General features: G+C 58.3%; 1 protein-coding gene across 6 annotated transcripts; it reads left to right on the top strand.

The window, feature by feature from the left end:
- Positions 1–1,310: 1,310 nt before the first annotated feature.
- On the top strand, positions 1,311–25,638 carry SPG7 (SPG7 matrix AAA peptidase subunit, paraplegin). 6 transcript variants are annotated; one of them, XM_045506690.2, is made up of 17 exons: positions 2,124–2,366; positions 3,431–3,533; positions 4,589–4,678; positions 8,542–8,783; positions 9,979–10,118; positions 11,059–11,161; positions 11,777–11,902; positions 12,102–12,264; positions 12,449–12,622; positions 18,744–18,868; positions 18,962–19,064; positions 19,546–19,674; positions 20,938–21,053; positions 22,301–22,457; positions 22,997–23,163; positions 23,655–23,732; positions 25,334–25,638. In XM_045506690.2, the coding sequence occupies exons 1-17, from the start codon at positions 2,160–2,162 to the stop codon at positions 25,529–25,531; spliced, it is 2,421 nt and encodes an 806-aa protein (XP_045362646.2). In that variant the 5' UTR covers positions 2,124–2,159; the 3' UTR covers positions 25,532–25,638. The 6 variants fall into 6 exon arrangements, 2 of the variants coding, with proteins under 2 accessions (XP_045362646.2, XP_010968290.2); XM_010969988.3 differs by having other exon boundaries at positions 2,126–2,366; positions 19,564–19,674; XR_012501228.1 differs by lacking the exons at positions 23,655–23,732; positions 25,334–25,638 and having other exon boundaries at positions 2,119–2,366; positions 19,546–19,678; positions 22,997–23,136.
- The last annotated feature ends 2,359 nt before the right edge of the window (positions 25,639–27,997 follow it).

The raw sequence follows: 27,997 nt of genomic DNA, 5'->3' as shown, positions 1-27,997 counted from the left end.
AAATAAATGGGTTTGGACAAACAATTGACCTGGGGAGGGAGGGTATAGCTCAAGGGGTTCAATCCCCAGTACCTCCTCCAAGAAAAAACAAATAAACTCAATTACTTTCCCCCACCAGGAAAAAAAAAAAAAAAAAAAGAAAAGGAGAGAAAAGAAAAGAAGATTGTATCCCCAGAACCTCACTTCCCAGGACATCCTGCATGTGAAAGGCTTCCCCACTGACAAGCTGCTTTCAGACTTTCATTGCATTTTACAACTCCATGGGGCCCCCGGGGCTGCTATCAGCCTCATTTTGCTGACAGCTTTATCCCCATTTTCCTGAGGAGAAAACTGAGGCCTGGAGAAGGTAAACACTTGCCCAAGGTCAGAGACTCAGAAGGACTGGAGGCTGCGTTCTTCCTCCAGAGCCTGCCCCGCCGCCACCCTGCACTGCTTCCAGGGCAATCGCCAATAACACTTCTATTTCAAACTGTGTTAACAGGATAGATCTTACCCTCTTCCCAAACACATTCAAACTTGTGAGAGGCTGAGTCACAAAGCCTGCTGGCAGGGTGATGAAGGGGCAGGGGTGGGGGTGGGGCTCGGTCACTTCCTGTCAGGTCGGCATTGCACCAGCTTTGATCGGGTGCAAGGGTGCGAGAAACCACTCTCGGAAGCCTGGTCATGGTCACGGGACTGGTCTGGGAACAGCGGAAGGCGGAATGTGGGTGGGACAGTTTAACCAGGGGGAAAAACAGTGAAGGAGGAGACTGGGGAGGATGGACTGTGGACAGAGCGTGAGAAAGGCAGGCAGCCCCACCGTGCCGGTCAGGGCGGGCCCCTCCACAACCAACTGCACATGAGAACCTGGTGGCTGGGGTTGAGGAATAATAATCAGGACACCACTTAAAAAACAGTCCCCAAACCTTTCTAGCTTCAGGAGTGACGGGAAGGACGTGTGATTTATCCATCATACATGTGCCTCCTATAACATACAAGGCCATCACCTGGAGAACACAGGCCCCAAAGTCAGTCAGGCCAGTTCTGAAACTGTGCCGTCACTTTTTAGCTGTGATCTTGGGGCTGTGAGATCAAGCTGTTCCCAGTCTGCTTCCTTATCCATAAAATAGATGCAAAAGCATTTACTTTGCAGACTTGTGAAGATTCCAAGAGTGTCTAGGGTACAGAGCCAGGCACTAGGCAGCACTCAGGCTGGTTACTGTTTAATGATTCCTCTTTAGGAGTTTGGGGAAGGCATAAAAGCACAGGAAAAAACTTGTCACCATAACCCTACTTCTGTGAGACAATTAGCAGCCTGAGACCTAAGCATTCAAGTACCAGACCCCAGGTGGGCTGGGACAGAGTCGGGGGACGGCCTGGGCCCAGGAATAAAACAACAGACTCTCCCCTTCACCCAGGGACAGCCAGTGGACGAGGCCTCCTGGGCCTTGACCGTGGTCACCAGGGCTGCGCACTTCCAGAGTGAGTCTGCCTGTCTCCAGAAGAAAACAACAGTCCAGGAGACGGTTGGCTCTCCAGAGTGAAGCATCTGAGGACAGAAAACGCCAGCCGCCTGCGAGGGGGCGCTCAGACCCTCCTCCCGACGCTCTCGTTCTGACCCTGAGTCCCTCCTCATCCTCTCCGAGCACAGGACTCTCCAGGCACCACCCGGGCGGACGCTGCGGCCCGAGGCCAGCCAGGAGGAGCCTGCCCGTTGGCAGCACCCTCCTCGAGCCAAGACGGGGCCAGGGTCAGGGTCCGAGTCCGAGGTCGGAGAACAGGAGTACGGGTCCTTGAGTCGGGGTCAGGGTCCGGTTCCGGGTCCAGGTAGGATTCCGGGTCAGGGCCGCGGTCGCGCCCCGCCGTCTGCGCACGCTCCGCGCCCCAGGGCCTCCCTCCTCGCCTCCGCAGTCCCCGGACCCCCTGCGCCAAGTCCTCCGGGCAGCGGCGGCCCGGAGCAGGGTCCCGAGGTCCTCCCTCCCGGGCCCGCCAGGCTGCATGTTAACTCGCGGCGCTCCGCACCGGGTGGCACCTCAAACCGCTAGAGAGGCCCACCTGGGTGCAATAAGCCAGCCGGCAGCGCACCCCCGGGACCCGGGCGCGGGGCCGAGGCCCCTACGCCGCACCGCGCAGGCGCCCCAAGGCGGCCCCGACCGCGCAGGCGCCGCTTCCGGGTCAACATGGCGGCCGCGTGGCTGCTGCTGCGCGCTCTCCGCCCCGGGCCGGGGCCGGGGCCGGGGTCGGTGCCCGGGCGGCTGCGGGGCCCCTGCTCCAGCGTCTGCTCGGTCTGGAGCCCAGGCTGCTCCGCCGGGGCTGGGAGGAGATGGCCGTTCGTCGTCCCCAGGCCTCATGTAGGTCTCGTCGGGCCTGGAGGCCGAGTCCTGCAGGTAACGTGAGGCCCTTCGGCGGCAGCGTTCGGGATGGTGCTACGAGGGTGCCCTCCCGCCCGGCCGGCCCCGGCGTCCGAGAGGCGGCCCCGGCCCGCATCCCGGGGCGGGGCGGGCGGAGAAGGAAAATTATAATTTATTGTCTTAGTCTGAGTCTGTGCTTATTCTATGGAAATAGGGCTGAAACAGGCAGTTCCCTCGTACCTGTGGGCTCTAAGCATATTATCTCACCAGTGACTGTAGCACTAATAAAGCGAAGTAATGAGGTTCGGACAGTGTTTGGGCCTGACTTTGAAGAATGACTTTTTTCTCTATGTCCAGCACCCTGCCGTTACCCGTTTATCACGCGGTCCACTCTGTGGCCCTCCTTTATGTGCCTTCTGGTCATCACTGAGCCAAGAATAGTGTGTTAACTAAGTGGGACAGTAATTGTCTGGACGAGGAATTCTCGCCTTGTTGCTAACAGGAACTTACATGTAATGTGCTCCTTACCAGAGAGCGCTTAGCAGGGGATTACTTTCCTCCATAATAGCTGCAGACCAGGGATGAACTAAGGGGAAAAAAATAAATAAATAAAACAAATGAAGGAATTGCCAACTCAGAGACAGAAAAAATTCAGCTGGACTGTTGACCTTAACATAAAACACTTTCCAGTGGGTACTGGTACAGTCCCTGGAAACGTTGTAGGAGGAGTCGTTGCCTGGAGACCTCGGAGCAAGGGGTCTGGGCAGTCACTGCCGCCCTGGCTCCTCATGTCCTGCAGAAGGGTTGTGAGCCTTGAGGCACAGAATGGCAGCCAGGGTTCCACACCTCTCGTTCAGCGTTTCTTTGACTTGCTGGCTTCCTTTTGACTTTTTGATGTTACCTTTTTTCTTTTGATGTTATGTTAAAACTTTGAAATAATGCTCAGACGATCACTTCATAGTTCAGGGCAGTATTAATGTTACATGTAGATAAATATTTGTGCTTTTAAGATGATGGTGCAGTGGGGAATTAAGCTGTGTTGCCTGCGTGTGCTGTGGTGTTGGAGTGGCTGAGCTCCATATCATTCTTTTTTTCCTCAGAGCTTCCAGTTGCAACTGCTAACCCCCACCTTTGAAGGGATCAGCAGGTTGTTGGTGAAACAGCATCTCATCCAGAATCCAGTCAGACTCTGGAGACTTTTAGGTGTGTATCTGTCTGTTGAAAGACATTTGTGGATACATTCAGGTCACGTTGCTTGTTTGACATTGTCAGGAAAACTAATTCCGGAAGAGGACCTCTAGCTGCTGCTCAGTGTGAGCCCCCACGCGCTGTGAAGTGGAGTTTATGGAAAGGAGATTTGTCTCAGGTCTGAACAGGCCAGTTTTGCTTTTTGCTTTTTGCTTTTTTGAGTTGTCTTTTTATTTTTTTAATTCTGGCCATAATTGGGCTGCTTGAATAGGTTTCCATGTCCTCTCTCTGGCTGTTTGTGTTCTGTGTCCCAGAGGTAACTAAACACAGCCTGCAAGTAAGGTGCTTCTCCCCTGCAGTTGCCCTGTTTGATGAGACACTGTGAGGTCCTGCTGTCTCTCTCTCCTTTGGTCAAAGGGCCTTGAGGGTTGACATCTGTACTTTTACTCCCTTCTTTATCCAGCCAGAACAGGGAAAAAGTAGACTCTTCCAGGTACACTCAGCAGCCTGGCGCCCACTTGTGGTCGCGCGAGCCCACATGCACCCGGTGCACCCAGACAGCCCTGTGCCGGGTGGACACAGAGGCAGTTTGACTTGTGCTTCTGTTAATGTCTGTGAACAAAGGGGCAGCTCACGTTGTGAGCGACTCCCCCACACCCCATTTTAAGCACTGGTCTGTTCAGAGCTCGGACAGGACAGAGCCTTCTGTGTGAGGAGTGTGACGTGAGCTTGTCCTGGTGAAGGTGGCAGCCTGGTCGCTGCCACCTGTGCCGGAGCCCTTGTGTTGTTTGTGTAAATCCATTTAAAGTGACTGTGTGTTGAGAGGCTTGTTCTCCAAGAAACTTATGACACTTTCTCAAATTTACTTTCCTAGATTTTATTTCTTCACATCGGCTAATTTCAATTACAAAGAGATTCAACTTTGTAAATCGAAGTAGTTCTTAATCTTGCGCACGTAGACTTCAGATGGTTTCTGTCTGAGTTTGGCTATTTGAGAAGATACTTTTCTCCTAAGTGTTTCCCTGCAGTTACAGGTCTTGACTGTTGAGCGCTTTCCCTCTTCCCTGTAGGAGGCACATTCTACTTTAATGTCTCGAGGAGGAGGCGGAAGATGAAGAACAACGAGAAACCCAAGGGGAGGAGCCCTGAAGACGAGGAAGGTAGATCTGTCTCCCGTTCTCCCCTGATGCCGCCTGGGGTGTCTGCACGTGGGTGCTCGAGTGTGAGGACTGGGAGACCCACCCTGAAGGCCACCCTGAGCACACTTGCCCCCAGTCTCCAATGCAGTTGCTGGGTGCTCCCTGCCGGTCCTTTCAGAGATGCCTTCACCAGCACCTGTTCAGAGAGTCCGAAGGCAGGTGGAGTTTCTGTCCTCTGCTCGGAAAAGGTGACTCTGAACCCGGAATCTGGGGTGGGGAGGAAGGCTCTGGGACCCCTTGGCTGGACCCTGCCCTCCTCGGCACCCCTGGTCAGTGTCGCCCCTGCCTCTGGGCCTGAAGAACAGCCCCATGGAGAGGGCAGTGCCAGCCTGCCCTTGAGGAAGGAGATCCCTGAAGTCTCACCTTCACTCTGGAATTAGGACTCAGCATGTATGAAGGTGGGGAAAGAAAAAGGTGACTTTGAATTGACCTCTGGGATGAAAGTCGGCTGCTTGGAGGTGATACACAGGGAAACCGCCAACCCTAATGGATGCTTGGAGCACGCCCAGCGCTGTAGCAAGTGTGTGCTCTCCTTGGGTTACCTGTGGGTGGGGAACTTGGGCGCCTGCTCTTCACCCAGAGGTGAGCCCCAGGGGCTTGAGGTCGGAGGGCAGCCTTGCTGGAGGGACTGCCCCCAACCACTCCTGTCCCCAGGTGCCACTGCCCCCCAGGGCAAGCTCCTGACCAGGTTGGTGGGACACGGGAAGACTTTCCCCAGATGCGGTCCAGGGACTCTTCAGGGGGTGGGGCACCCAGAGCCCCAGGTTGTGGGGTGCAGCCCCTGGTGCAGGAAGGTTATGTGTTCCTATGGCATGTGCTGCCCTGGTGGCCCCTTTGCCTTGCCTTGAGATGAGCTGCAACTTTCCGTTTTAAAGCTCAGTGGGGACAGGTTTTGCTCCCAGAAGGGACTTGTGCTGCTGTTTGGGTTTAAATTTAGGCATTTCTGGTTTCAGGCTTGGCATCGCCCTCCTTGTCCTTCACATGGTGCGGGGGGAGCTGCAGCCCCTCCTCCAGTGTCACCAAGAGCCCCACAGGCCTCAGCTCCTCTTTAGAAGGCTCCTGAATCTGAGTCCTCGCTGTCCAAGCCGGTTTCAGAGCTTCCGTTGCATTCTTACGCATGTCACTGTTTGACTTTGACCATGGCTGCTGCAAGGGGTGTGCTCTCCGTCCTCAGGGTGACTCCTGGGCCACTAGCCAGGGTCAGCTCGTGGTCCCATCGGCAGGAGTTTGGCCCCTGTGTCCAGACGGGCTCTCATCCCAGCGGCTCCCGTGGGGTCAGTGAGGTCGCTGCTACCCCAGAGACGCAGCAGCGTCGGCCGCGTGGTTCTGGGCTTGCGTTGCTGACTCAGGAGCCCTGCGGTGCTGACGGTCCCGGCCCAGCAGTTCTGGTGGTGGGATTTCCCAGCGGTCTCATGGGTTGGGGGGTCCGGTGGATGGACAGTCCAGTGGCTTAGAGGGCAGCAGCATTTCCTGGGTACCTCAGGACAGCGAGGTGGGAGGAAGAGGGGCTTCCAGGTGGAGGAAATGTCCCTGATGTCTAAAATGTTTAAATGCTGCTTTTTGTTTACTCTCAGAGTCAGGTTTTGTTCACCTGTTACACCCCGGAAATCCTATGTTTATTTAGCCAAGCCTGTGAGTGTGTTGTATGTGCACCTTCCCCTGCGTTCCCCTTTGCCTCTCAGACTGGCCCGCGTGACTTCTTACCTGGTTGATACTACAGACACGTGTTTTGCCGGGCATGGTGTCCTCAGGGTAAAATTTCAGAGGTAGACTTACTTCAGGAAACTAAATGTTTCCCATGCGCTCAGCCGAGATGCTTTCGAGAAGCACCTCCTGGTTTGCTCCGCCCGAGAACAGGGGCCAGTTCCTGGTACTTCGGAGCCCTGGGTTTCCAGGTCATTCTGAACCTGGCTCTCACCCCAATGCCCACCATGCTGTGCACACATCTGAAGCTGTCAGTTCCCGTGTGTGACTGAGTGTCCAGGGCTGGGACGGACCTCTTGCCGTCCTGGGGGGCTCTGTCAGGCTCCTCAGTGCCTGGGCAGGGGGCTCGGCGGTTTTGACTCAGAAGCTGGAGGAGGGTTTATTGGAAAACTGAAACTGTGTTAAGGTTTCAGTGTGCTCTCTCGGGGCATCAGAGCAGTCACCGCCGTTGTATAGGTGTGACCACGGGGGCTTCTGGAAGGGACCCTGTTACTCAGTGAGCCTCACCCAGGATGGCCCAGAGTAGCTGTCGGAAAGTGCAGCTGCCAGCCTCGATGGCTCACCAGTGGTTCATGAGGAAAGCAGGCTGAAAGCTAAGTGTCTCAGAGACGGCTTCTAAATAAGTGCTCAGCCGCTCACATGAGAACACACGGGAAGTGCTCACCTTCTTCAGTGGCCTTCTGGGGAAGTGAGTTTGAAATGTCAGCTGCACGGTCACCTATCATGAGCTGGGACAGTGTCTGCAATGCACCTTCATGTGTTCGAAGCAGTTGCTGGGGTAGCCTTCTCAGGCTTCATTTTGTGGGAGTTTTGGGAGGTGGTAGGTAGGTTTATTTATTTAATTGCAGCGGAGGGACTGGGGATTGAACCCAGCACCTCTTGCATGCTAAGCATGGGCTCTGCCCCCTGAGCTATGCCCGCACCCAGTGTTTTTAAGCTGGATTGGAAGTGCTCTTGAGTTCCTCCAGCCGGACTGTTGGAGAGGGGAGCAGACCAGGAGGTGCTTCCTGAAAGCATCTCGGCCAAGCGTGTGGGAAATATTTAGTTTCCTGAAGTAAGTCTACCTCTAAAATTTTACCGAGGACACCATGCCCAGCAAAACATGTGTCTGTAGTATCAACCAGGCAAGAAGTCACGCGGGCCAGTCTGAGAGGCAAAGGGGAACGCAGGGGACGGTGCACATACAACACACTCACAGGACCGTGGGGACCGCACTGGCAGGCTGTGCAGAGCGCAGTGGGCCGAGTCGCACTGCACTCTGTCCTTGGAGAGGCAACCACGCCGGCTCTGCTGGTGTGTGGTGCGGAGTGGGGAGGAAGCTGTGGCTGTGAGCTAGGTCTGTGCTGAGCAGGCCTGGTGAAGGCGGTTAGTGCAGGTCTGTAAAGCCGACGTGGGGTGTTGGGAAGGTGGGGCCTGCACTGCACACAGGACCCCCATGGTCTAGGGCCTCCTGCTATCTGGACAAGGTGCCAGTGGGCGCAGGGCCTGGGTAGCAGGCTTCTGGGACTGTGGGCTGGTGAGACCTTGTGAAGTCCTGGGCCAACAGTGCCGTGTCTGTGCAACGCGGCTCCAGCCCGCGCTCTGTGGGTGCAGGAAGCCCAGGCCTGGCCCCCGGTGGGCCTGCTGCCCATCTGTGCTCTGGGCCTGGGGTCAGTGACCCCTGAGCTCCTCAGTTAGCGTTGGTACCTGAAGGGTGTGACGGGGGCTTACCTGACGGTTCTGGTCAAGAACGGGCCTGCAGACTCCTCCGCGCGCCACTTCCCACGTCTGTGCCGAGTGCTGGTGGACTCACTCGACGTCACTTGTAGGTGGGGGAGGGCAGGCGGGGGGGGTGACTGTCATCAGTAACTTGTGTGTGTGCGCCCGGCCCGTGGGCCCTGCGCCATCAGCGCCAGCAGCCACCTGCACCAGGCTGGTCCAGGAGGTTTTGATTTAAAAGCTATTTTGTGTTATCTCAGCCAGTGAGGCCTCAGTGTCCTCCCTCAGGGGGACGGTGGTGACCTCAAGTGGCTCGTGATTCGTCACCTTGTTGAAAAGCTGGCCAGAATGCAGGGTCTTACTAGGCGGGTGCAGGGTGGGGCCAGGCCCGGCCTGACGCCCTCGCGCTGTCCTGCCTCCAGAGGAGCGGCGGCGCCGGGAGCGCGAGGACCAGATGTACCGTGAGCGGCTGCGCACCCTGTTCGTCATCGCCGTCGTCATGAGCCTGCTCAACGCCCTCGGCTCCAGCGGCGGCAACATCTCCTGGAACGACTTTGTGCACGAGATGCTGGCCAAGGGCGAGGTGCAGCGGGTGCAGGTGGTGCCCGAGAGCGACGTGGTGGAGGTGTACCTGCACCCTGGGGCCGTGGTGTTCGGGCGGCCTGTGAGTCGGGCGTGCGGGTTGTGGTGAAGGGGGGTCTGGGAGGCTTGGGAGGCGGGGAGAGGCGGCCCTGGGGTGGGGGCTGAGGGCACCCGGGGTGTCTGGGCTGGTGCGGGTCAGTCAGGTAATGGGGCCGGGCAGGTTAACCCGCAGTGGCTGAGACCGGACTCAGGCCAGTCAGCCCTCGGGAGGAGCAGGAGGAGAGGGGAGCGGAGGAGAGGCTGCAGATGTCGTGTGAGGTGGGGCCGGGCCCTACGGAGGGGAGAGGTGCCCCTGCGACAGCGTGTGAGAACGAGCCCCTCGCCTGGCGTCCCTGCCCATCTCTGACACCCGTTCCCCCGAGCACCGGCCAGCGTCAGGCCAAGAAGGACGCTCCTGCCTCTGCTTCCCGGGGGCCTCTCTCCTGCCTTAGGGGCCTTTCTTGTTAGTGCTCTTAATCCAGGGTCCAGTTAGGGATCATGAGTTATATTTAACTGTCACGTTTCTTTAGCCTCTTCCCCACTTTTTGTTAGAAGTTTGCATAATGGGAAAACCAGGCTGGGTAAAACTGGGCCCCCTCTCTGTGGTGGGGGACCACCGGCCTTTATGCTCTGCTCCCCCCCGAGCGAGCGCACTCTCCTGTACAGAGAAGCCCAGGCTTCAGTCGTAAGTTGACACGTAGTAACTGACTGTACTTCAGTAGAAATACATATAGAGAGAGCTTGGAACAGTTAAAGTCGGGCTGGCTCGGGACTGGGCTGTTAGAAAGATGACATAGGGCCCGTGGGCAGTCAGACCTTCTCACCAGCGCTCCAGGAACGCCGCCTGCGCCTTCCGCCTGAGCCCGTCCTCTGTCCTGGGAGTGGACACCTGCTTGGTGGGATGTCAGGTTCACCTGACGCGTGAGCAGCAGACTTCGGCAGGTTGACTGTGGTCCCAGGTCCAGCACCGCAGGCTCCTTGACTCTGACCGAATGCGAGGCAGGTGCCGAGTTTACGATGCACGTGCCACCCTTCGTTTGTGTGCACTGTTGTATCAGTGACAACTTGGTTGTAATTGTGTTTGAGAAAACTGAAGCTTTCTAGACATGGAGGTGGTTTCCGATGGCAGGTGAAACCCTGAGGTTGTCTGCACAGCACAGCTGAGGCTCCGCTCTGTCGCGTGGGCCGCCAGTCTGTCCTGTCATCACCCTCATAATCCCTCTGCTCTCTGTCCCCAGCGGCTGGCCTTGATGTACCGCATGCAGGTGGCGAATATCGACAAATTTGAAGAGAAGCTGCGAGCAGCTGAGGACGAGCTGAACATTGAAGGCAGGGACAGGATCCCGGTGTCCTATAAGCGCACAGGATTCTTTGGAAAGTATGTCAGTCATTTCTATGGGGTCCTGAACTAAACTGACTTTGTAGCGTGAGAAAAAAAACACAGACAGAAATCTCAGACCGGCCCTGCCCGCAGCGAGCCCCAGCCCTTTGGGGAGGTGGCACGGGGACCTGGAGCTCCTCGGGCCTTCGCAATTCCCGTCGCTTCCTCAGTTGTCTGCACAACAGTTGTCTGTTCTTAATGCAGCACATTGTGGGTTTGCTGTTTCCACAGACAGGAAGAGGGAGCAGGGAAGGGAGAAGTAGGGTGCCCCGCAGACGCTCTTGGTCCCACATTGCAGAAAGACATAGAGACCCGTGCAGGGCCTCAGGGGGACAGACAGATGCGCAGGGCACGGGGTGTGTGAGTGGACGCTGGGACCGCGGCCCTGAGACCTCATGCAGAGGTCTGTGTCTGCTCGCGGTTGAGAGCACAGTGACCAGCAGCTTCTGAGAAGTGACGGGTCTCGGTCCTGAAGGCGCAGGCCCCGAGGCTGCTGCCCTGGCTGCTGTGGGGCATGGTGGGGCACAGCTGGTTCCTTTCCACGTGGCAGGGCTCCCTAGGGTCTGCTCTGTTTGCTGCTCTGGTGTACTTTGCTCTGCTAACCCAAACCGGTAGCCTCCTTTTGACACCAGAGTGCGTGGGACACGGGCACCTGCTTCGGGTGGGCCAGACCGTCTCGGCTCTGGTTTCACGCAAGGCAGATGCTGCATGTCCTGTGTTGCTGCGCTCCTGGCCTACCTATGGGGACACTGTGTGAAGGCAGGGGCGGGTGGGAATTGGACAAGGAAGACCATCTTCAGCCGCGGCTTCTACACATTTGTCTCAGAATGGAGTCTCCTCTCATCTTTGAAGCATCTGTGGGCTGTAACGTGGTGCAGTGAGAGTGTTGGCTGCCCTGTGGCACCCTGAGCCCACACCTGCCTCTCTCTCCCGCCAGCGCCCTCTACGCGCTGGGGATGACGGCCGTGGGTCTGGCCATCCTGTGGTACATTTTCCGTCTGGCTGGGATGACTGGAAGGGAAGGCGGCTTCAGTGCTTTCGTAAGTGCTCTTGGGGCCATCTGCCTTGTGCAGGGCTGGTACACAGTGAGAGGTAACCCGTCACGGAGGCCAGTGGGGCTGTTGTCTGACACTGCATCTTGCCTTCTGCTCAGCTGACGGAGGGTGGGGGGCACAGCACCAGCTCTGACTGTGACTGAGGCCCCCTCTGCTTGTGGGGTGTCTGCGCCAAGGGATTTGAGACTGTTTATTCTAAGGTTTTCCATGTCAGCTGGATGTGACTTTCCTGGAGTTTCCCCATCGGCTGAGAAAATTTCAGGGTTGTCTTTAAAAAGGACAACCTTAACATGCTTTAAAAATATTCTCCTGTCATGGCATTCATTACAACGTGCACTTTCCCTGTGTCAAGCTATCTCTGGCTGACAAGCCTCATCGGCTGAGGGGCCACAGGAGCGGGGCCGTGGGGTGCCTCCTGTCCCTTCCTGGAAACCGGGGCGGTGGGGACGCAGGGTGCCGTGTCTCCATGTGCAGCTGGAGACTCGCCCTCACTGTGAACACAGCATGGTGTTCTGTACTCAGCTAGCTGCACCATGCTTGTGTATTTTGGGCTGTTTACCATTGTGTTCACATAATACTACCATTTGTTTTTCTGCCCAGAATCAGCTGAAAATGGCTCGCTTCACAATTGTGGACGGCAAGATGGGGAAAGGGGTCAGCTTCAAAGATGTGGCGGGCATGCACGAAGCCAAGCTGGAGGTGAAGGAGTTTGTGGATTACCTGAAGGTGAGCGCGTGGGCGCAGGTGCGAGGGGCCTCGGGGCCACCACGCGCCATGTGCTCAGTGGGCCTGTGGAACCACAGTGGGGGCGCCTGTTGGCCTGCTTTCCCAGACCACATGGGTGTGGCCGGCGTCCGATCCCATAGTCATCTCCTGAGGACTCTGAAATGCTAGGCCAGCGCCCCATCACCCTCTGCTTTTCCAGAGCCCAGAGCGCTTCCTTCAGCTCGGCGCCAAGGTCCCGAAGGGCGCACTGCTGCTCGGCCCCCCCGGCTGCGGGAAGACGCTGCTGGCCAAGGCGGTGGCCACTGAGGCCCAGGTGCCCTTCCTGGCGATGGCCGGCCCAGAGTTCGTGGAGGTCATCGGAGGTAGGCGTGAGGGTAGGGAGTGGACGGAGGGGCTGGGTGTCCCCTCATGGTGCGGGGGGTCCAGGAGGGAGCAGCCCTGTTCACGGGGGAGGACGCTTGTGGAGACCTTGGGCGGCGCTGGTCCCAGCCCGAGAGGAGGTTGGTGTCTGCGACCCGCTGGCTTCCTGGTCATCTGTGTCCTCAGGCCTGGGCGCAGCCCGCGTGCGGAGCCTCTTCAAGGAAGCCCGCGCCCGCGCCCCCTGCATCGTGTACGTCGATGAGATCGACGCGGTGGGCAAGAAGCGCGCCAGCACCACGTCCGGCTTCTCCAACACGGAGGAGGAGCAGACGCTCAACCAGCTGCTGGTGGAGATGGACGGTGAGTGTCGGCTCCAGCGGGGGTGCCCCGGGGCGCAAGCCGGGCCGCTTAGGAAGCTGCCGTCTCCCCTAGAGACTCTGCTTTCACTTTTACAAAATCGAGGTGCAGAACGCCAGGGACGGAAGTGTCAGTTCAGGTCACGGTGGTGTTTTTCGGCTCCAGGGAGTCTGGGTGATGGTGCCGTTGTGTGGGTCTCCCTGCCCTGCTGAAGAGTGAGCGGGCGGAGGGTGGAGTGGACATGTGTGGACAGGGGGCCACCGGGGGCAGTGCTGCGTCTGCTGTCCTTGGACATGAGCCCTGGATTGGCTTCCACACAATTCTTTTCCTTTTTAATGGACACGACCCAGAAAAGGTAATGTGGGTTGTTCCCTTTGGCGCTACCTTTGTTCGGAACTCTCGGGTCTGCGTGTGTAGCTCCTGCTTTCGTGGTGGACAGACGTACATATGTCGCCCCCACGGAGAGCGCAGTGGCACGACGCACACGACTACACCTACTGTTGCTTGCCCACCATCACCAGCTGCCTCCCAGTCTCGTCTTCCCAAACAGAAACTGTCCGCGTCCCGCCCCGGCCCCGCGTGCCGCCCCGGCCCCGCCTGGCTCCCTGCATCCGGCTCCCGGCCGTCCCTCGTGTCAGGCTTGTCTCTCCGACCTTGGTGTTCTCCAGGCCCTTCCCTTTTAAGACTGAATAATGTCCCCTTGCGTGGAGGGACCACAGTTGGTTTATCTGTTTCTGCGTCGATGACACTTCTGGCTACTGTGAGTGACACCGCTGTGAACGCGCCGAGTCCCAGCTGTGTTGGGTCCATTTTTAACTTCTTTTTAATCAGAACTCTGGTTCTTCTGTGTTAAATGCTGTAGGTAGAGAGTTTTTTTCTCAAAGTATTTTTGGTTCTAAGGGAACCATTTATTTGTGAGGCTGGGCTGATCCCCAGACCACAGAGGGTGCATCCGTGGGGTCGGAAGGGGCCTGGAGACACCCACGTTCTGGTCTCATCCACACTGGCCTTCGGGGATCAGCCCAGCCTCACACATCAGCTACCATCCTGTCTCACTGATCTCCTCCAGCCTGGGACTGTTTCTGCGTCGTTGTCCTTGTGACGTGACACTTCTTCCAGGCCAGTCCCATGAAAGGATGTCCCCCCGAGGCTGCGTCCTGGGAGTGAGGTTGTGCCCTCACGTGTGGCAGAAGCAGCAGCAGCCTCGGTGCCCCTCGCTGTGCACGGTGTGGACGCTGGTCCCTGCGTGGGGACGTGGCCCACAGGACCCCTCCTGTGCTGCTGTGCAGTGGACGAGGTGTGTCGTCTGAAAGGTCTGCAGGTTGAAAATCAAGTGTGCTTTCTCACAAAGCCAAGGAACGTGCCTTGCTCCGTCCTGAGAATGGTTTGCGCCTGGAGCTGCCCCTGGAGACCCTTACGTCCAGCTCTTGGCCATTCATCCAGCAGAATTTGCTCAGGGACTCGGTGCCACAAATTCAGGGTCTGGGCAGGGAGTTCCTGGAACTCAGTGTCTGTAGTTGTATGAGTCTCGGGACTCAGATTCTGAGACTCACCCTGGATGTGGGGGCTTCTGAGAGCCCCTCCCAGGCCCCTCTCCTGCTCCGACTGCGCCTCCCACCCAGTGCCTGGCTGTGACGGCGAGGCCTGCGTTTTGACCAGCACCCTGTCTTCCAGTTCACAAGGTCGTCGCCCGGAGTCCTTGGCTTTCTGGAAGCCCCAGCAGTGCCACATTGCAGCGGGAGCCTCTGGTTCCTTGTGAAAGAATGGCGACCTTCGTGACACTGGGACAGAGGGGAGAGCGTCGACTTCCAGGGCCCTGGTAGGGCGGCCACCTCGTGGCCGTGCTGCAGACGCCTGTCCAGCTGTGACCCCGGCTGGGCTCCTGGGCTGCGAGAGGCCCCCTTCTCCACGCCGGCGTCTTCTGCTGTGTAAAGTGAGGTTCGAGTGCACGGCCTCACCCGCAGGGCTGTGACCTTGTGTGAGTGATCGGAGGCCCCACGGCCCCGCTGTGTGTGTGGCCAAGTGCCTGGGCCATGGGGCCGCACGCCTCTTCCTGCTCCTGTTTTTCACACGTGAAGACAGCCCCCTTTTGGGCAGACTTGTGCCCACCAGGAAGCGTGTACCAGGTGGCGTCTTCCCCGACTGGGCCCCTCTGTGCTGTGGCAGGAACAGCTTCCACCAGGTTTGCTGCCACTGAGGCCGCTCCTGCGAGGGCCCCGCAAATGGCTCTTTGTGCCAACACAGCTGAGTGTCGCAGCTTTCGGGCGGCTCTGAGGAGCCTGCACGATGCAGACACCGTTCCGGCTGTGGGAGAGCCTGGGAGGAGGGGTGGCTGGCCTCTCAGGTCAGCAGGGGCCAGGGACCCAGACCACACGGCAGGACGCTGGATTCAGCTGAGCCACCTGATGGGATCAGCATGGAGGGGACTTGGGCCATGTGCCCCTGCAGGGGACTCTTCTCCACGCTTCCTGGTGGAGGAGCTGGGGGCGAGATGGATCTGATTCTGTGCAGAGGCCTTAGAAAGCCCCAGCCACCTTTTCCATTTTAGTCTGTGACCCACTTCAAGTTGATGTCTGCGAGGTGTTGGTCGCAGCTTAGTCTGTCTGTGGATGTGCAGGTGCTCTGCGCCCTCGTTGGAAGGGCTGTCCTCCCTCCACTGAGCCTGCACTTGCCTGGGGCCTGTCTCTCTGCTCTGTTGTCCACCAGCCTGTCCTTTTCACTCTGCACCCTCGTCGCCTGGCTGCGTGTTGTCTTGAAAGAGAGTGAAGGAACTCCTCCCACTGTGTTTTTGACCAAAAGTGCTGTCCTGCTTTTTTGCCTTTTCATGTAATTTTAGGGTAAGCTTGTCCGTGTCTAACAAAAACTCTTACTGAGATTCTGATAGGACCACACACCTGCCAAGTTAACTAGAATCAAAAATAGTGGCGACACCAAACGTGGTGAAGATGTGAAGAGATTGGACCCCAGATCTGTGTGTGACCCTGGATCCCACTTTGAATAAAGCAACTGCAGAAATGGATCCTGAGTGAAACCTGATGCACCTCGGTGGGCACATAACAGGAAAACAGCCTGGCTGTTCTGAACAAACCGAGCATGCCCTGACCCATGGACCCAGTGTCACACTCCTAGGTGCTGGTCCCGGCGAAATGTCCACCCAAAACGCGTGTGCACCACTGCACATTCCGTTTGTGATAGCTGAAAACTTTTCGGGTGGGTGGTGGTGAAGCTCCGGGGGGTGTTGTCCTGGGACACCGCCGCAGGAAGAAGCAGCCGGCTGTCCTAACAGGCACCCGCTTGGGTGGGTTTCAGAGGAATTATGCTGAGTGAAACAGGCTATCCTCAGGAGTCCACGTAGGAGTGACTCAGCATCTGTGAGGTTGTCAGAGTGGCCAAATCTAGAGATGGAGCGTAGATAAGAGATCGTGAAGAGTCAGGATGGTGGCAGGGGGGCAGGAGGTACGAGAGGTCGCGAAGGGTCAGGATGGTGGCAGGGGGGCAGGAGGTACGAGAGGTCGCGAAGGGTCAGGATGGTGGCAGGGGGGCAGGAGGTACGAGAGGTCGCGAAGGGTCAGGATGGTGGGGGGGCAGGAGGTACGAGAGGTCGCGAAGGGTCAGGATGGTGGCAGGGGGGCAGGAGGTACGAGAGGTCGCGAAGGGTCAGGATGGTGGGAGGGCAGGAGGTACGAGAGGTCGCGAAGGGTCAGGATGGTGGGGGGGCAGGAGGTACGAGAGGTCGCGAAGGGTCAGGATGGTGGCAGGGGGGCAGGAGGTACGAGAGGTCGCGAAGGGTCAGGATGGTGGGGGGGGGCAGGAGGTACGAGAGGTCGCGAAGGGTCAGGATGGTGGCGGGGGGGGCAGGAGGTACGAGAGGTCGCGAAGGGTCAGGATGGTGGCAGGGGGGCAGGAGGTACGAGAGGTCGCGAAGGGTCAGGATGGTGGCAGGGGGGCAGGAGGTACGAGAGGTCGCGAAGGGTCAGGATGGTGGCAGGGGGGCAGGAGGTACGAGAGGTCGCGAAGGGTCAGGATGGCGGGGGGGCAGGAGGTACGAGAGGTCGCGAAGGGTCAGGATGGTGGCAGGGGGGCAGGAGGTACGAGAGGTCGCGAAGGGTCAGGATGGTGGCAGGGGGGCAGGAGGTACGAGAGGTCGCGAAGGGTCAGGATGGCGGGGGGGCAGGAGGTACGAGAGGTCGCGAAGGGTCAGGATGGCGGGGGGGCAGGAGGTACGAGAGGTCGCGAAGGGTCAGGATGGTGGCAGGGGGGCAGGAGGTACGAGAGGTCACGAAGGGTCAGGATGGTGGCAGGGGGGCAGGAGGTACGAGAGGTCGCGAAGGGTCAGGATGGTGGCAGGGGGGCAGGAGGTACGAGAGGTCGCGAAGGGTCAGGATGGTGGGGGGGCAGAAGGTACGAGAGGTCGCGAAGGGTCAGGATGGTGGGGGGGGGCAGGAGGTCTTTGTGTTGGTGGACTCTCCTCATCGAGGCAGGGGTGGATCCAGGTGTGGAGAAAGGGGTGCCCGGCAGCCTGGGCGCGTGGAGTCAGGTCCGGCACGCGCGTGGCCTGGGCCATGGGGACTGCCCTGTGCCGTTTTTGCAGCTCCCTGTGCAGCTGTTTCGCAGCAACCCCGTGGCCTGGCCGTTGCGGCCCGGGGGTGGTCTGGTCTGGTGGGCCGTGCTGGCCTGGAGCCCCTGACGCTCGCTCACCGGGGCCCAGCTGCCGCTTCTCCTCCGCACCTGGTGTTCCCTGCTAGTGTCCAGTGTTTCTCACTGTTAACGTAGTCTCAGGGTCTGTACTCACGGTCTTGGCCTTGGCAGGCAGGCATTTCGGGAACCTGAGGCACGAGCGCTAGCAGGTCTTCCCAGCCAGGGTTCTGGACGAGCTGGGGGGCTCCTCCGTCTCCGAGGGGCCCCTCCCTCCAGGAGCCTCTGGTTTCCCACGTCACTTTCACTTTTCCCTGAAACCGAGCGCGGACGGCCAGGCGGGGCTGGTGCCTCACATGTGCCGGGGCACTGCTTACTCTTGTCTGAGTCTGCTACAGAAGTCAGGGTTACTTTAAGACATCACCTTTGCAGCGGGAAGCGGTCTTCTGCAGTGTCCACTTGAGACACGCGAGTGGGATGGGGCTCCCCGTGGCGTCCTGGCTCCATGCTCCTGAGTGCAGGACCGAGGACGGGGTGCCTTGTTTCCAGGACACGTTTCTTTGACGTTCTGGGGTGGTTCCCTGGGGGGTGGGGGCTGCTTCTCAGTGCTTTGGTGTCGGCCCCTCAGTGAGGTGGGTGCCCTCCCTGGGTGGGGGGCTTGGCTGGGCCCTGGCCGTGTCCTGGGATCGTGGAGGGAAGGACCATCTGCTGTGAGACACCAAGCCTGACGGTCTTTACTTTTTTAAACTTGGTGTTACTGAACTTGTCAAACGGCCACCAGAGCGGAAGGGAGTGTGCGGTGAGCCCCATGTCCCAGCCCAGCCTCAGTGCCTGTCTGTAGCGGCCAGTTTTTTCTCCCACACCCCTCTGTGCTCCTCCCCATCCGCTGTGGGTTATATTAAGGCAAACCCAGAGTTCTGGCTCTTCAGGGCTCCAGGTGCACCTCTTTGCATTAGGAGAATTAACAGTGTCATCATCTGTGTCCTTGCCAGCACCTCATGTCCATGCAGGTTCAGGTCTCCTCGGCTGCTTCATGGATGTGTTTCTGCAGTTGCTTTATTCAAATTTGGGTCCAGCCCAGGTTCACACATAGATCTGGGCCATTTTTTATGGTCTCTGGACTTGCTTCTAAGTTCTAGTGAGAGAAACCTGGGACCAAAAACCCAGGCTCTAAGACCCAGTGTTGGAGAGGAAATGTCCCCAGTGTACCCCCCTGGTCTCTGTTGTCCCGGGCAGCGCAGTGTGAGGAGGTGCCCTTCGTGCCCCCCATGCTCTCCTGCAGGTGCCATCTGGACTGGAGGACAGCCTTGGCGCACAGACCTGGGTTCTGGCCTGTGGCTCTGCCCCTGGGCTGGTGGCCTGGGTGGAGCAGTTCCTCATTCAGAACGACTGCAGGGCCCCATCTCTCCTGCCCTGTGTCCTGTGGGCATCTGTGGGGAAGCCGTCGGGTCGGGGACCCCGGCCTCACAGCCGCCATCTCTCCCTCCAGGAATGGGTACCACCGACCATGTCATTGTCCTGGCGTCCACCAACCGCGCTGACATCTTGGACAACGCACTGCTGAGGCCCGGCCGACTGGACCGACACGTCTTCATCGACCTCCCCACTCTGCAGGTGGGCATGGCCGGGCTGCCCTCTGGGCTCATCCATCCTGCTCAGCAACCCCAGTCTGGCCCTCGCACCATGTCCTTTGTCCTGCCTCTGCAGGAAAGGCGGGAGATCTTTGAGCAGCACCTGAAGGGCCTGAAGCTGATGCGGGCCAGCAGCTTCTACTCTCAGCGTCTGGCGGAGCTGACGCCTGGCTTCAGCGGTAGGGGCTGGTCACCCCCGGGACCCTTGCTCTGCTCCAGGGCCTGCGGCTGGCCCTGCCTGGGTGGGAGCGGGCTGTGTGCAGAGGGGGCAGAGTCAGAGGGACAGCCCTCCCTGAGGTCCTGGCACTCTGTCCGCATGCTGCCCTGTCTCCCCGCTGCTCCCTTGGGCGCTGCTCTGTGAGGCCATGTCCCCGCCCCACAGTCTCACTTCTATTACAAATGGAGATTTTTTTCTTTGTGGCTCTTGTTTTATGGGGTAACGTAAATAAAAACCCCTTTTATTATATAGTCTTTTCCCTCTGGACTTCTTGTGTTCTTAACTAGAAGCTGGTGACTGTTAAGGATCCTTTTTTGTCTGTCAGTGTGTGTGGGAAGTGGTCCAGCACATGGCATCACAGGGATGGGGGGGATCGGTTGTGCTACGTGGCCCTGTCCCTGCCCTTCCCGCCCCTCCAAGCTGCCCCCCTTTGTCTGCTGGAGACCCCCCTGTACCGGCAGGCGCTGACATCGCCAACATCTGTAACGAGGCTGCGCTGCATGCGGCGCGCGAGGGGCACCAGTCCGTGCACACGTCCAACCTGGACTATGCCGTGGAGCGCGTGGTGGCCGGTAGGTATGTGCCCGGCGGGCTCAGCCCGAAGCACCGGACAGACGGTGGGCGGAGGGCATGGGTCAGGCTTAGATGCCGCATGCTGGCATTACCACCTGCGACAGAGGCTGCGTTGGTGTGTCTGCCTTCACCGCAGGCCTTTTCTGTGTGCCGAGCTGTTCCTAGTTTGCTGCCCGCTGGTTGAGAGCGGACATGGTCTTCAAGTGGGTGCATAGACGGGTCTCACAAGTGCACGTCCTCGGCCCTCAGCCGTCATCAGCCTGCAGCGCGTGCCCATCAGTGGGGTTGGCCTGGCGTAGGGGGTGTAGGCGGGGGGCCTGGGCTGCTGAAGGTGGAGTCCATGTGAGGGAGCAGGATGGAAGCCGGGGAGGCGTCTGGAAGCTTCCACAGCCCCTTTGGCACCACCCACACAAGCCTCTTGTCCTCAGCAGGGTTCAGGCCAGTCACTGAAACTGAACTGCAGGGCAGCAGGCCCCCCCACAGGCGCGTCCGCAGGGCCGTCGCCCTCGTTCTGAGTTAAGGTCTGGGCAGGGGCCTCTGCCGCTCAGGGAGGGATGGAGTTGGCGTGGGCACAGCACTGCTTCTCACTGCACGCTCGGTTCTGTACAAGCTGTTGATTTTACGGGGATGTGGATGAGCTGCCTCAGGAGTGTGGGAGCAGGAGGTGAGGACGGGGTCCCCGGGGTGTGCAGTGCCTCAAGCATGGGTGCTCCCCATCCTGAGCTGGAGTGTTGCCGCATGACTGGCTCCGGGTGACGCAGTGCATCGTGTGGCCAGCGCGTCTCGGGACGGGCCAGCTTACGGCCAGGGGTGGTGGTTGCGCCTGGGAGTGTGAGTCCCACGTGCCCTGAGCCTCGAAGTCGCACTGGGTGCAGACTCTGGGGTGTCTAGGAAGTTTGGGGCAGGGGTGACCCCTCAGCAGTGGCGTGGACTGGGCAGTGGGACATAAAGGCTGGGGTGAGAGGTCAGCTACAACGGGGTGAAAGGGCTGGAGAGTCGAGGCTGCAGCTGCCCTGCTTGGTCTGGGGGGCCAGCCCAGCAGCCGCGCAGCCCCACCAAGGACCTCACTGGAGCCACTCGAGTTGCGCCCACGTTTGCAGGAGTGGGGACGAGCCAGGCCCCTCCAGAGTTTCCCGAGGAATTGTGAGGGATGGGATGGGGTCAGCAGGCGGCGGGGTCATGGAAGGTGAGCGTCCGGAGACGCTGGTCGCTGATCCAGGGTCGTCTGTGTCCTGAGCTTACGTTCCTGGGTGTCCTCTCAGGGTCAGCCAAGAAGAGCAAGGTCCTCTCCAAGGAGGAGCAGAAGGTGGTCGCATTCCACGAGTCGGGCCATGCTCTGGTCGGCTGGCTGCTGGAGCACACCGAGGCTGTGATGAAGGTGGGCGTGGCCGGGCGGGACTGGAGGGCAGGGGTCTTGACCACGGAGCCCAGCCAGCCCTGGAGCAGAGCTCCCTGTGGAGGGCCTGTGGTTGTTAGGGTCCAGGCTCAGGGCAGGGTGTGCAAGGGGGAGGCCTCAGCCTCACCGGTGGGTTTGCCCGTTGGAAAGCCACTTGACGATGTGGGGTCTCCCTCCCGTCTGCGCGATCCGTCATGGAGTTAAGAATTGCCAGGTTTACTGTCCCTCTGAAACGTGTTCCTTTCATGATCCCTAAGCTCAGAAGGAACTGAGGTTAGCACACAGTTTAAAAGCTATTCTTGCAGACGTTTGCAAGCTAGATGAAAACGCTGGTCAGGTGGTGACGTCACGGGCACCTCTCTGGGCACGTGCACTCGTGACCAGGAGGTCCCTGAGTGATCATGGAGGACACTTTCCATGTATGGGGTGTGGGTGCCCTGTCTTGAGGACTGTAACCTTGCCCTCCACAGGCGGGAACGGGGGCCTGGTCCCACCTCTCCGGGGGAGCCACCCTGCGGTTGGCTTCCTGACGTCCAGAAGTGGGCCGCGGCAGCCACGTTCTGGGGCTTCAGTGTCCCTTCCTGGCATTTCCGGGGATGTGAGTTACCGCAGGGCAGGTTGTTGGTCTGGTTTCCTTGGATGCATCCTGCTGACCAGGCTGGTTCCTTTTCTGTCCTTGTCTGAGGCCATGACAAAGCCGCTGTGCACAAGAGGCACCCCCAGAGGTGGGCTGCACCGTCACCTGCCAGAAAAACCCAGTAATTGAGATAAATGTTGTAATGCAGCATCTCAGGAAAATCAACGTAGAAAAACCCGTGATGAAGTAAATACCCTAATATGCAATTTCCTGTTCTCAGAATTTTCAATTCATTTGACTAAACACCAGATGAGCTAGTCACACCAAGAACTCCCACTCCCGCAAGCTCGGTAGTCTGCCAGGGACCGATTGCGACGTTTCCCCTTCAGAGTCGCAGCGTCCCCCTGCTGCTGTAGCCCTCAGGACGGCACTGCTGCACGAATCTCAGCTGCCCAGGGCCGCTGGCAGGGGTGCTCTGGGCCCTTGGGTGGGTGGTCACGTGCACAAAGGACTCACATCCAGCAGTCAGGGCGCTAGCCGCTGCTGTGGTGTTGGGGACAGTCAGAGGCGCTTTACTGTTCTGACACTGTCCCCACCGGCACTGCTGAAGCCTGTGTCCTGCCCACTCACTTGGGCCCCCGCTGTCCTGTAGGTGTCCATCGCGCCGAGGACAAACGCAGCCCTGGGCTTTGCTCAGATGCTCCCGAGAGACCAGCACCTCTTCACCAAGGAGCAGCTGTTTGAGCGGATGTGCATGGCCCTGGGTGGCCGCGCCTCCGAGTCCATCTCCTTCAACAGAGTCACTTCTGGTGGGGAGCCGGGTTTCCTGGGGGCCTCTAGATCCGGTACCCCTCCTGCAGGGCGGGGGGTGGACCTGATGGATTTGTTGTGGGATGCAAACATAATTTTCAGTGTCGTTAAGTGTTTTATTAAAGATGAGCTGTGGTCCAAGGAGATTCGGAAGCAGGCACGACTTTTTAAATAAGTTGTTAAAAAGCTTTTCCCTGCTCGTGGACTGAGTGCACTTGGGTGGTTAGTGTTGGTTGGGGCTCCATGCAGTTCAAGCGCCTTCCTTGAGCCATCAGGAGTGGGCAAGGTTCCCGAGATGCGGGGTCCCTGTTGGCAGTGTGCCCTGAGACCTGGGCTGGTGCTGGGTAGCTGCCGGCACAGTGAGCCCAGATGTGCTTCCTTTGTAGCTGGTTTTAAACAAAAGAGCATTGTTTCTAAGTTTTAAAGATGGGATACAGTTGTCCCCTGGGCCCACTGCCTCTGCTGTCAGGCCCAGGCACGTGCCATGGGGTGCCCAGGGCAGAAGCCTCTCTGCTGACCCCGCTCCCCACCACTCCAGGGGCACAGGACGACCTGAGGAAGGTCACCCGCATTGCCTATTCCATGGTGAAGCAGTTTGGGATGGCGCCCCGCATCGGGCCTGTCTCCTTCCCTGACGCCCAGGAGGGCCTCACAGGTGTCGGACGGCGCCCCTTCAGCCAGGGCCTCCAGCAGATGATGGACCATGTGAGTCTGCGGCCTGAGCCGTGGGGCTGGGAGGCCGTCTCATGCCGGCGCCTGGCCTCTGCCTGCAGGTCTCGGCTCTGTGGGTGTCCTTGCTGGGGGGACTATCAAAAAAACGCCTTGAATGATAGAGCCAGTGACCCCCTCGGCCCACAGGCCACACTGCGCTGCCCATGGGAGACCACACCAGGCTGTGTCAGCACCCTCGGGGAGCTCCGGTCGCTTGGTGCACTGGCACTTGGGGCGGCCTTGGGCGTGGATGATGTGGGTGCTGGGCCCATGGCTCCCGGAGCTGGCGGGTCACCTGTGGGTGTGATGGCTGCTGGGCCGGCCTCTTGACAGGGCACTCTCGGGGCGAGGTCGGGGCCGGAGACACTTGGGTAAGGGATGAGAGGCCGTGTTCTGAGCCTGCATTACACCATGGACTTCAGAGTGGGGCCGGTGCAGGTGGTTAGCCACTGGCGCGTCACAGGCCTGTTCCCTTCCATCGGCAGGAGGCAAGACTGCTGGTGGCCGAGGCCTACAGGCACACTGAGAAGGTGCTGCTGGACAACTTGGACAAGCTGCAGGCGGTGAGGGCCCACTGCTTTCTGACCTCCGAGCACTGCCTGCCCCACCACGAGGCCTGGCCAGGGTGCCGCCCGAATACACTGCCGACTCGGCGGCTGTCCTGTGCAGCGTTTGTATGTGCACAGCACAGTAGAATAGCATAGCCAACAGGAGTTTCACCCAGCTCAACGGAAATCCAACACCCTTCCCGCTTGTTTTGGCTTTTTATGATGAACACATCAGGCCAGTTCCTTCAGAGCAGGCAGGACATCGTAAAGCCCCCCATACTCTTCACCCATCTCCAGCAAGTAGAAGGGTTGGTCAATTTTGTTGAATCCTTTTCCACTCTTAAGCTTCTAGAATTTTTTAAATAAATTGTAAAGCTTAGAACAGTTAGGTTTTCAGGAACGTTGTAGGCATAGCAGAGCCCCTCACACCCCACGCCCAGTTCTCTGTTAACATCTTCCATTGATGGGACAGTTTTCACAAACCTGTGAACCGGTGTGGACATGTCACAGCTCAGGTCCACACTCCATGCACATTGCCTGGTTCTTACCTCCTGTTCGTTTCTGCTCTTGGATCCCGTACTCCGCTGAGCCCGCGGGCCATCAGGTCTTTCTCAGCAGCTGCTTCTCCCTCCTGTTGTAACAGCCTGGGCCGTCTGAGGGGCGGGCTGGTGTGAGGAGAGCATCCCCCAGGCGGGGTCTGTTTGATGTTGTTGCGGTAACGCTGGGTGCTGGGTTGGAGGAGGTGACCTCGGGGGTGAGGTTAGTGTGGACGCAGCAGGAGTGGGCAGCTCTTTGTGGGTGGGCTGTTGCTTTAATGTGAGATGGTGGGGATGGTGGTTTGGGTCCTCACCAGCAGCACCAGTCCCCCGGAGCCATGAGCAGTGCAGCATGTTGGGCCCACTGGGCCCTGCGGAGCCCGAACCTGCAGTGACCCAGGCCCATCGCCAGTGCGGTCCCTGCGCTCCACCTCGCAGGACTCGGGCTGGTGTGGTGGGCCGCATGTTCTGCCTTCTGTCAGGAGTGAGGTTTGCTCACACTGTCCAGCGTTCCATGGGCTGGCAACATAGAGTTGACCTTCCAACACTGTGCAGGGTGGGGTGCTGACCCCTTCACCATTGAAAACCTGTGTGTAACCTGACAGTCGGCTGGCGATTCTTTGTCTGCGGATCCTACCAACTGTAGACTGTGTGGTGCCGCCATCCATGTTTGTTGAAAATCTGCACATAAGTGGACCTGTGCAGTTCAAACCGTGCTGTCCCAGGGCCAGCTGTGTCAGAGAAGCCGGTGTTGGGGGGACAGGGACAGAGCAGCTTCTCCCCAGCTGTGAGGTCTCCCAGCTCTCACCCCTCAATGCCACCGTCCTGCCCCCCAAGTCCCAGAAAGGAGTCCTGCGTGGCAGCCCTCCATTCCCCCACATGTGACGCTCACCTGGCAGAGGAAATCGAAGTTGCCCAAAATAAACAGATTTGGATGGGGAGTGGGAAGATGGAGGAGGCCGGCAGGTGGGACTTTATCTTTAAGGTGGGGGTGGGGAGCGACTCTCCGTGCTTCCCAGGGTGGTGGCGGGCCCCTCCTCTGCCCCTGTCCTGCTCACACCACCCGTCTGTTCTTCCCAGCTGGCGAGCGCCCTGCTGGAGAAGGAGGTGATCAGCTATGAGGACATCGAGGCCCTCATCGGCCCGCCGCCCCACGGGCCCAAGAAGATGATCGCACCTCTGAGGTGGAGCGACTCCGAGAGGGAGCGGCGGGACGCGGGCGAGGAGGTGCCCCAGCAGCAGCCCCCTCGCGGGGAGGAGCCGTCCTGGCCAGGATAGCGGGCCTGCTTGCCTGTGGCCTGGGGACATGGGCGGGGTGGTGGATGGGCCTGAGATCTATTTACTGAGTTCCCTGCCTGTGAGGAGTAAACAGACCGTAGTGCAGAGATGGTTTCATCTGTGTGTGTGGGTTGTCCTCGCCCGTGGGAGGGTCTTCTGGGCTTGGTATGGGTGTGCGTGGAGTGGTCCCCCAGCTCCCAGGCTTGTGACACTGGTCTCGTGGGTGCCGGGCACCTCCCAGCCCGTGACTCAGTCAGAATGCTAGCAGGACCTGCCTGAAAGGACCCTCTGAACTGATGGTTGCCCGTCCTCTGCTGGGCCCTGTCCAGGGCTTATGTGTCAGAAGGGTCACAGTCGGACCGACATTGGATCTGGAGGACTAAAGCACCGCCACCTGCTTCCGTGCGGATGGGCGCACCTGAGGACTGTGACTGCGTTGAAAAATTCTGTGAGCGGAGGGCCTGTATGTCCTGCGTGGTCAACTCTGCTCCAGAGGCTGTTGGGCTTGTCCTGTGTTTGCAGTGCATAATGTCAGCTATCTGGTGACCAGTCAGGAGGGGAGGAACAGACAGATGCAGTCCACTGCTTCACACTGGGCTCCTTGCCTGGCAGAGTGGATGCAGCGTGGCCTGACCGTAGCTTCCGGAACTCCGCATCTGAGGTGTGAGGGCTCCTCCTTCAGACAGACATGAGTTCTCTAAGTAAACGTATATTTAACATAATCAGAGCCTCAGGGGAATATTAGAGAGTACTGAAAGCGTTAATTTACAGTTCTTGGTTTTTGGGGGAGGGGAGGCAGGTGACTTGGTTTTTAGAGGCAGTGCTGAGGATTGAGCCCAGGACCTTGTGCACGCGTAGCTATACCCTCCCCGACTTACAGTTCTTAAATTATAATACAGATTGTTCTCCACTCTGATCTATGCTCAAGTAAACGTGATTTTTTTGTTATGCTTTTTTAAATTTTATTTTTTAATTTGTTGTTGAGATGCCGTGTATTAGTTTCAGGTGTACAACACGACTGGTATTGAGAAGATCACCACAGTTGGTTAACATCTGTCACCACACAGTTACAGAAGTTTTTCTTGTGATGAGAACTTTTAAGATCCGTTCTCTAGGCAACTTTCAAATAAGACCATTTTTGACAATAACGCACTTCCAGGTGCTCACCGACAGTGGTTCTCCTGTTTCCGGCATCTTTCCTTCAGCCTCCATCTGGGTTCCGTGTAGCCTACGGCTCTGGACAGCTGTGTGGCTAGCTGGCTGGCTCCAAGCTCTGTGATTAAGCTCTGAAGTCGTCCTGTCCCTACTAAGTTATTAGGCTACTGCTTTTCCATATTTATGACATGGTTATAAATGTCAGGCTGATTTACAAAGTGCTATAGTGACATGACTTTTTTTTTCTTAAAACATTACAAAAACCACTTTGCTGTTAGGAGATTAATTTTAAAAACCAAGGATGTGTGTCACAGGGCTCCAGGAGCTGTTGCCGAGCATCTCTGATGCCAACCTTGAAAACTCCAGCTGGAGGCCAGTCAGGTGCAGGAGTGGAGTGAGCCCCGCAGTCTCTGGGGCCCGGTCTTGCAAGGAAATCCTGGGAGGCTGTTGAAGACCCCACAGCTCCAGGGGAGTGCATCTGGGAACCCTGCCCCTAGGCGGGCACTGTGTCCAGGGGACATTAATGAGTCCCTTCAGTGACCCTTGCAGGCCCAATCCTCGGACAGAAGCCTCTCAGCAGAGCTATGGCTGTGGAGTTCTGTGCCAAGGAGGACAGAGACCGTCCCTATAGCTAAAGACTTTTAAAACCCTTGAGCCAGCAAGTCTTTGTAGCAGAAGGACTCCTGCGTTATGAGTTCATTACAGTTCACTTCTCCCATCTTTACCAACTGAAAAGGTGAGCATGTTTTCAGCAGAATTTCGTATGAGAACTTTCCTTGCCTTGCTGTCCTGCATACTTTTCGAAGGAAGTAAGTATGGAGTATCCGTGCATGGGACATTATGGCGGGCTGTGTCGTGTGCCGCGGCCCAAGGTCCCGGAATTAGTTTCACTTCCTGACTGCTGCAGACTTCAGGCCCTCACCCAGTGACCTGGGCAGCATCCTGGCTGAGCAGACGGAGCTGCATGAGTCTGTGGGTCTGTCTGGAAAGAGAAACTGGGGATGGGGACAGGGATGTGTTTGGGAATAGAAAGAGCAAGTTCATGGTGGGATCACCAAAGGGCATCTGGGAAAGACGTGGGAAACACGGGCTAACGCTAGACTGATTCAAACCCACGTCAAGGCCAGGGTCTACTCGGCAGACATTCTGTCCAGGGTCCCTCTGCTGCCACAGAGGTGAGTGTGGGTTCAGGCCCGGGTGGTGATGTGTGGGGCCAATCTGCATTCTTGCTCTCCTCCCTTCTCTTCTGCACTTCCTTCACCGCGCTGGCTCCTACCACGTCCCCTGGAAGCTGAGCTGGTGTCATTAGCA

This window comes from Camelus bactrianus, chromosome 21 (assembly GCF_048773025.1).
Source record: "Camelus bactrianus isolate YW-2024 breed Bactrian camel chromosome 21, ASM4877302v1, whole genome shotgun sequence".
In the NCBI taxonomy this organism is placed as follows: Eukaryota; Metazoa; Chordata; class Mammalia; order Artiodactyla; family Camelidae; genus Camelus; species Camelus bactrianus.
The sequence above is the reverse complement of the archived record's forward strand: the minus strand, read 5'-3'. Positions and strand labels throughout refer to the sequence as shown.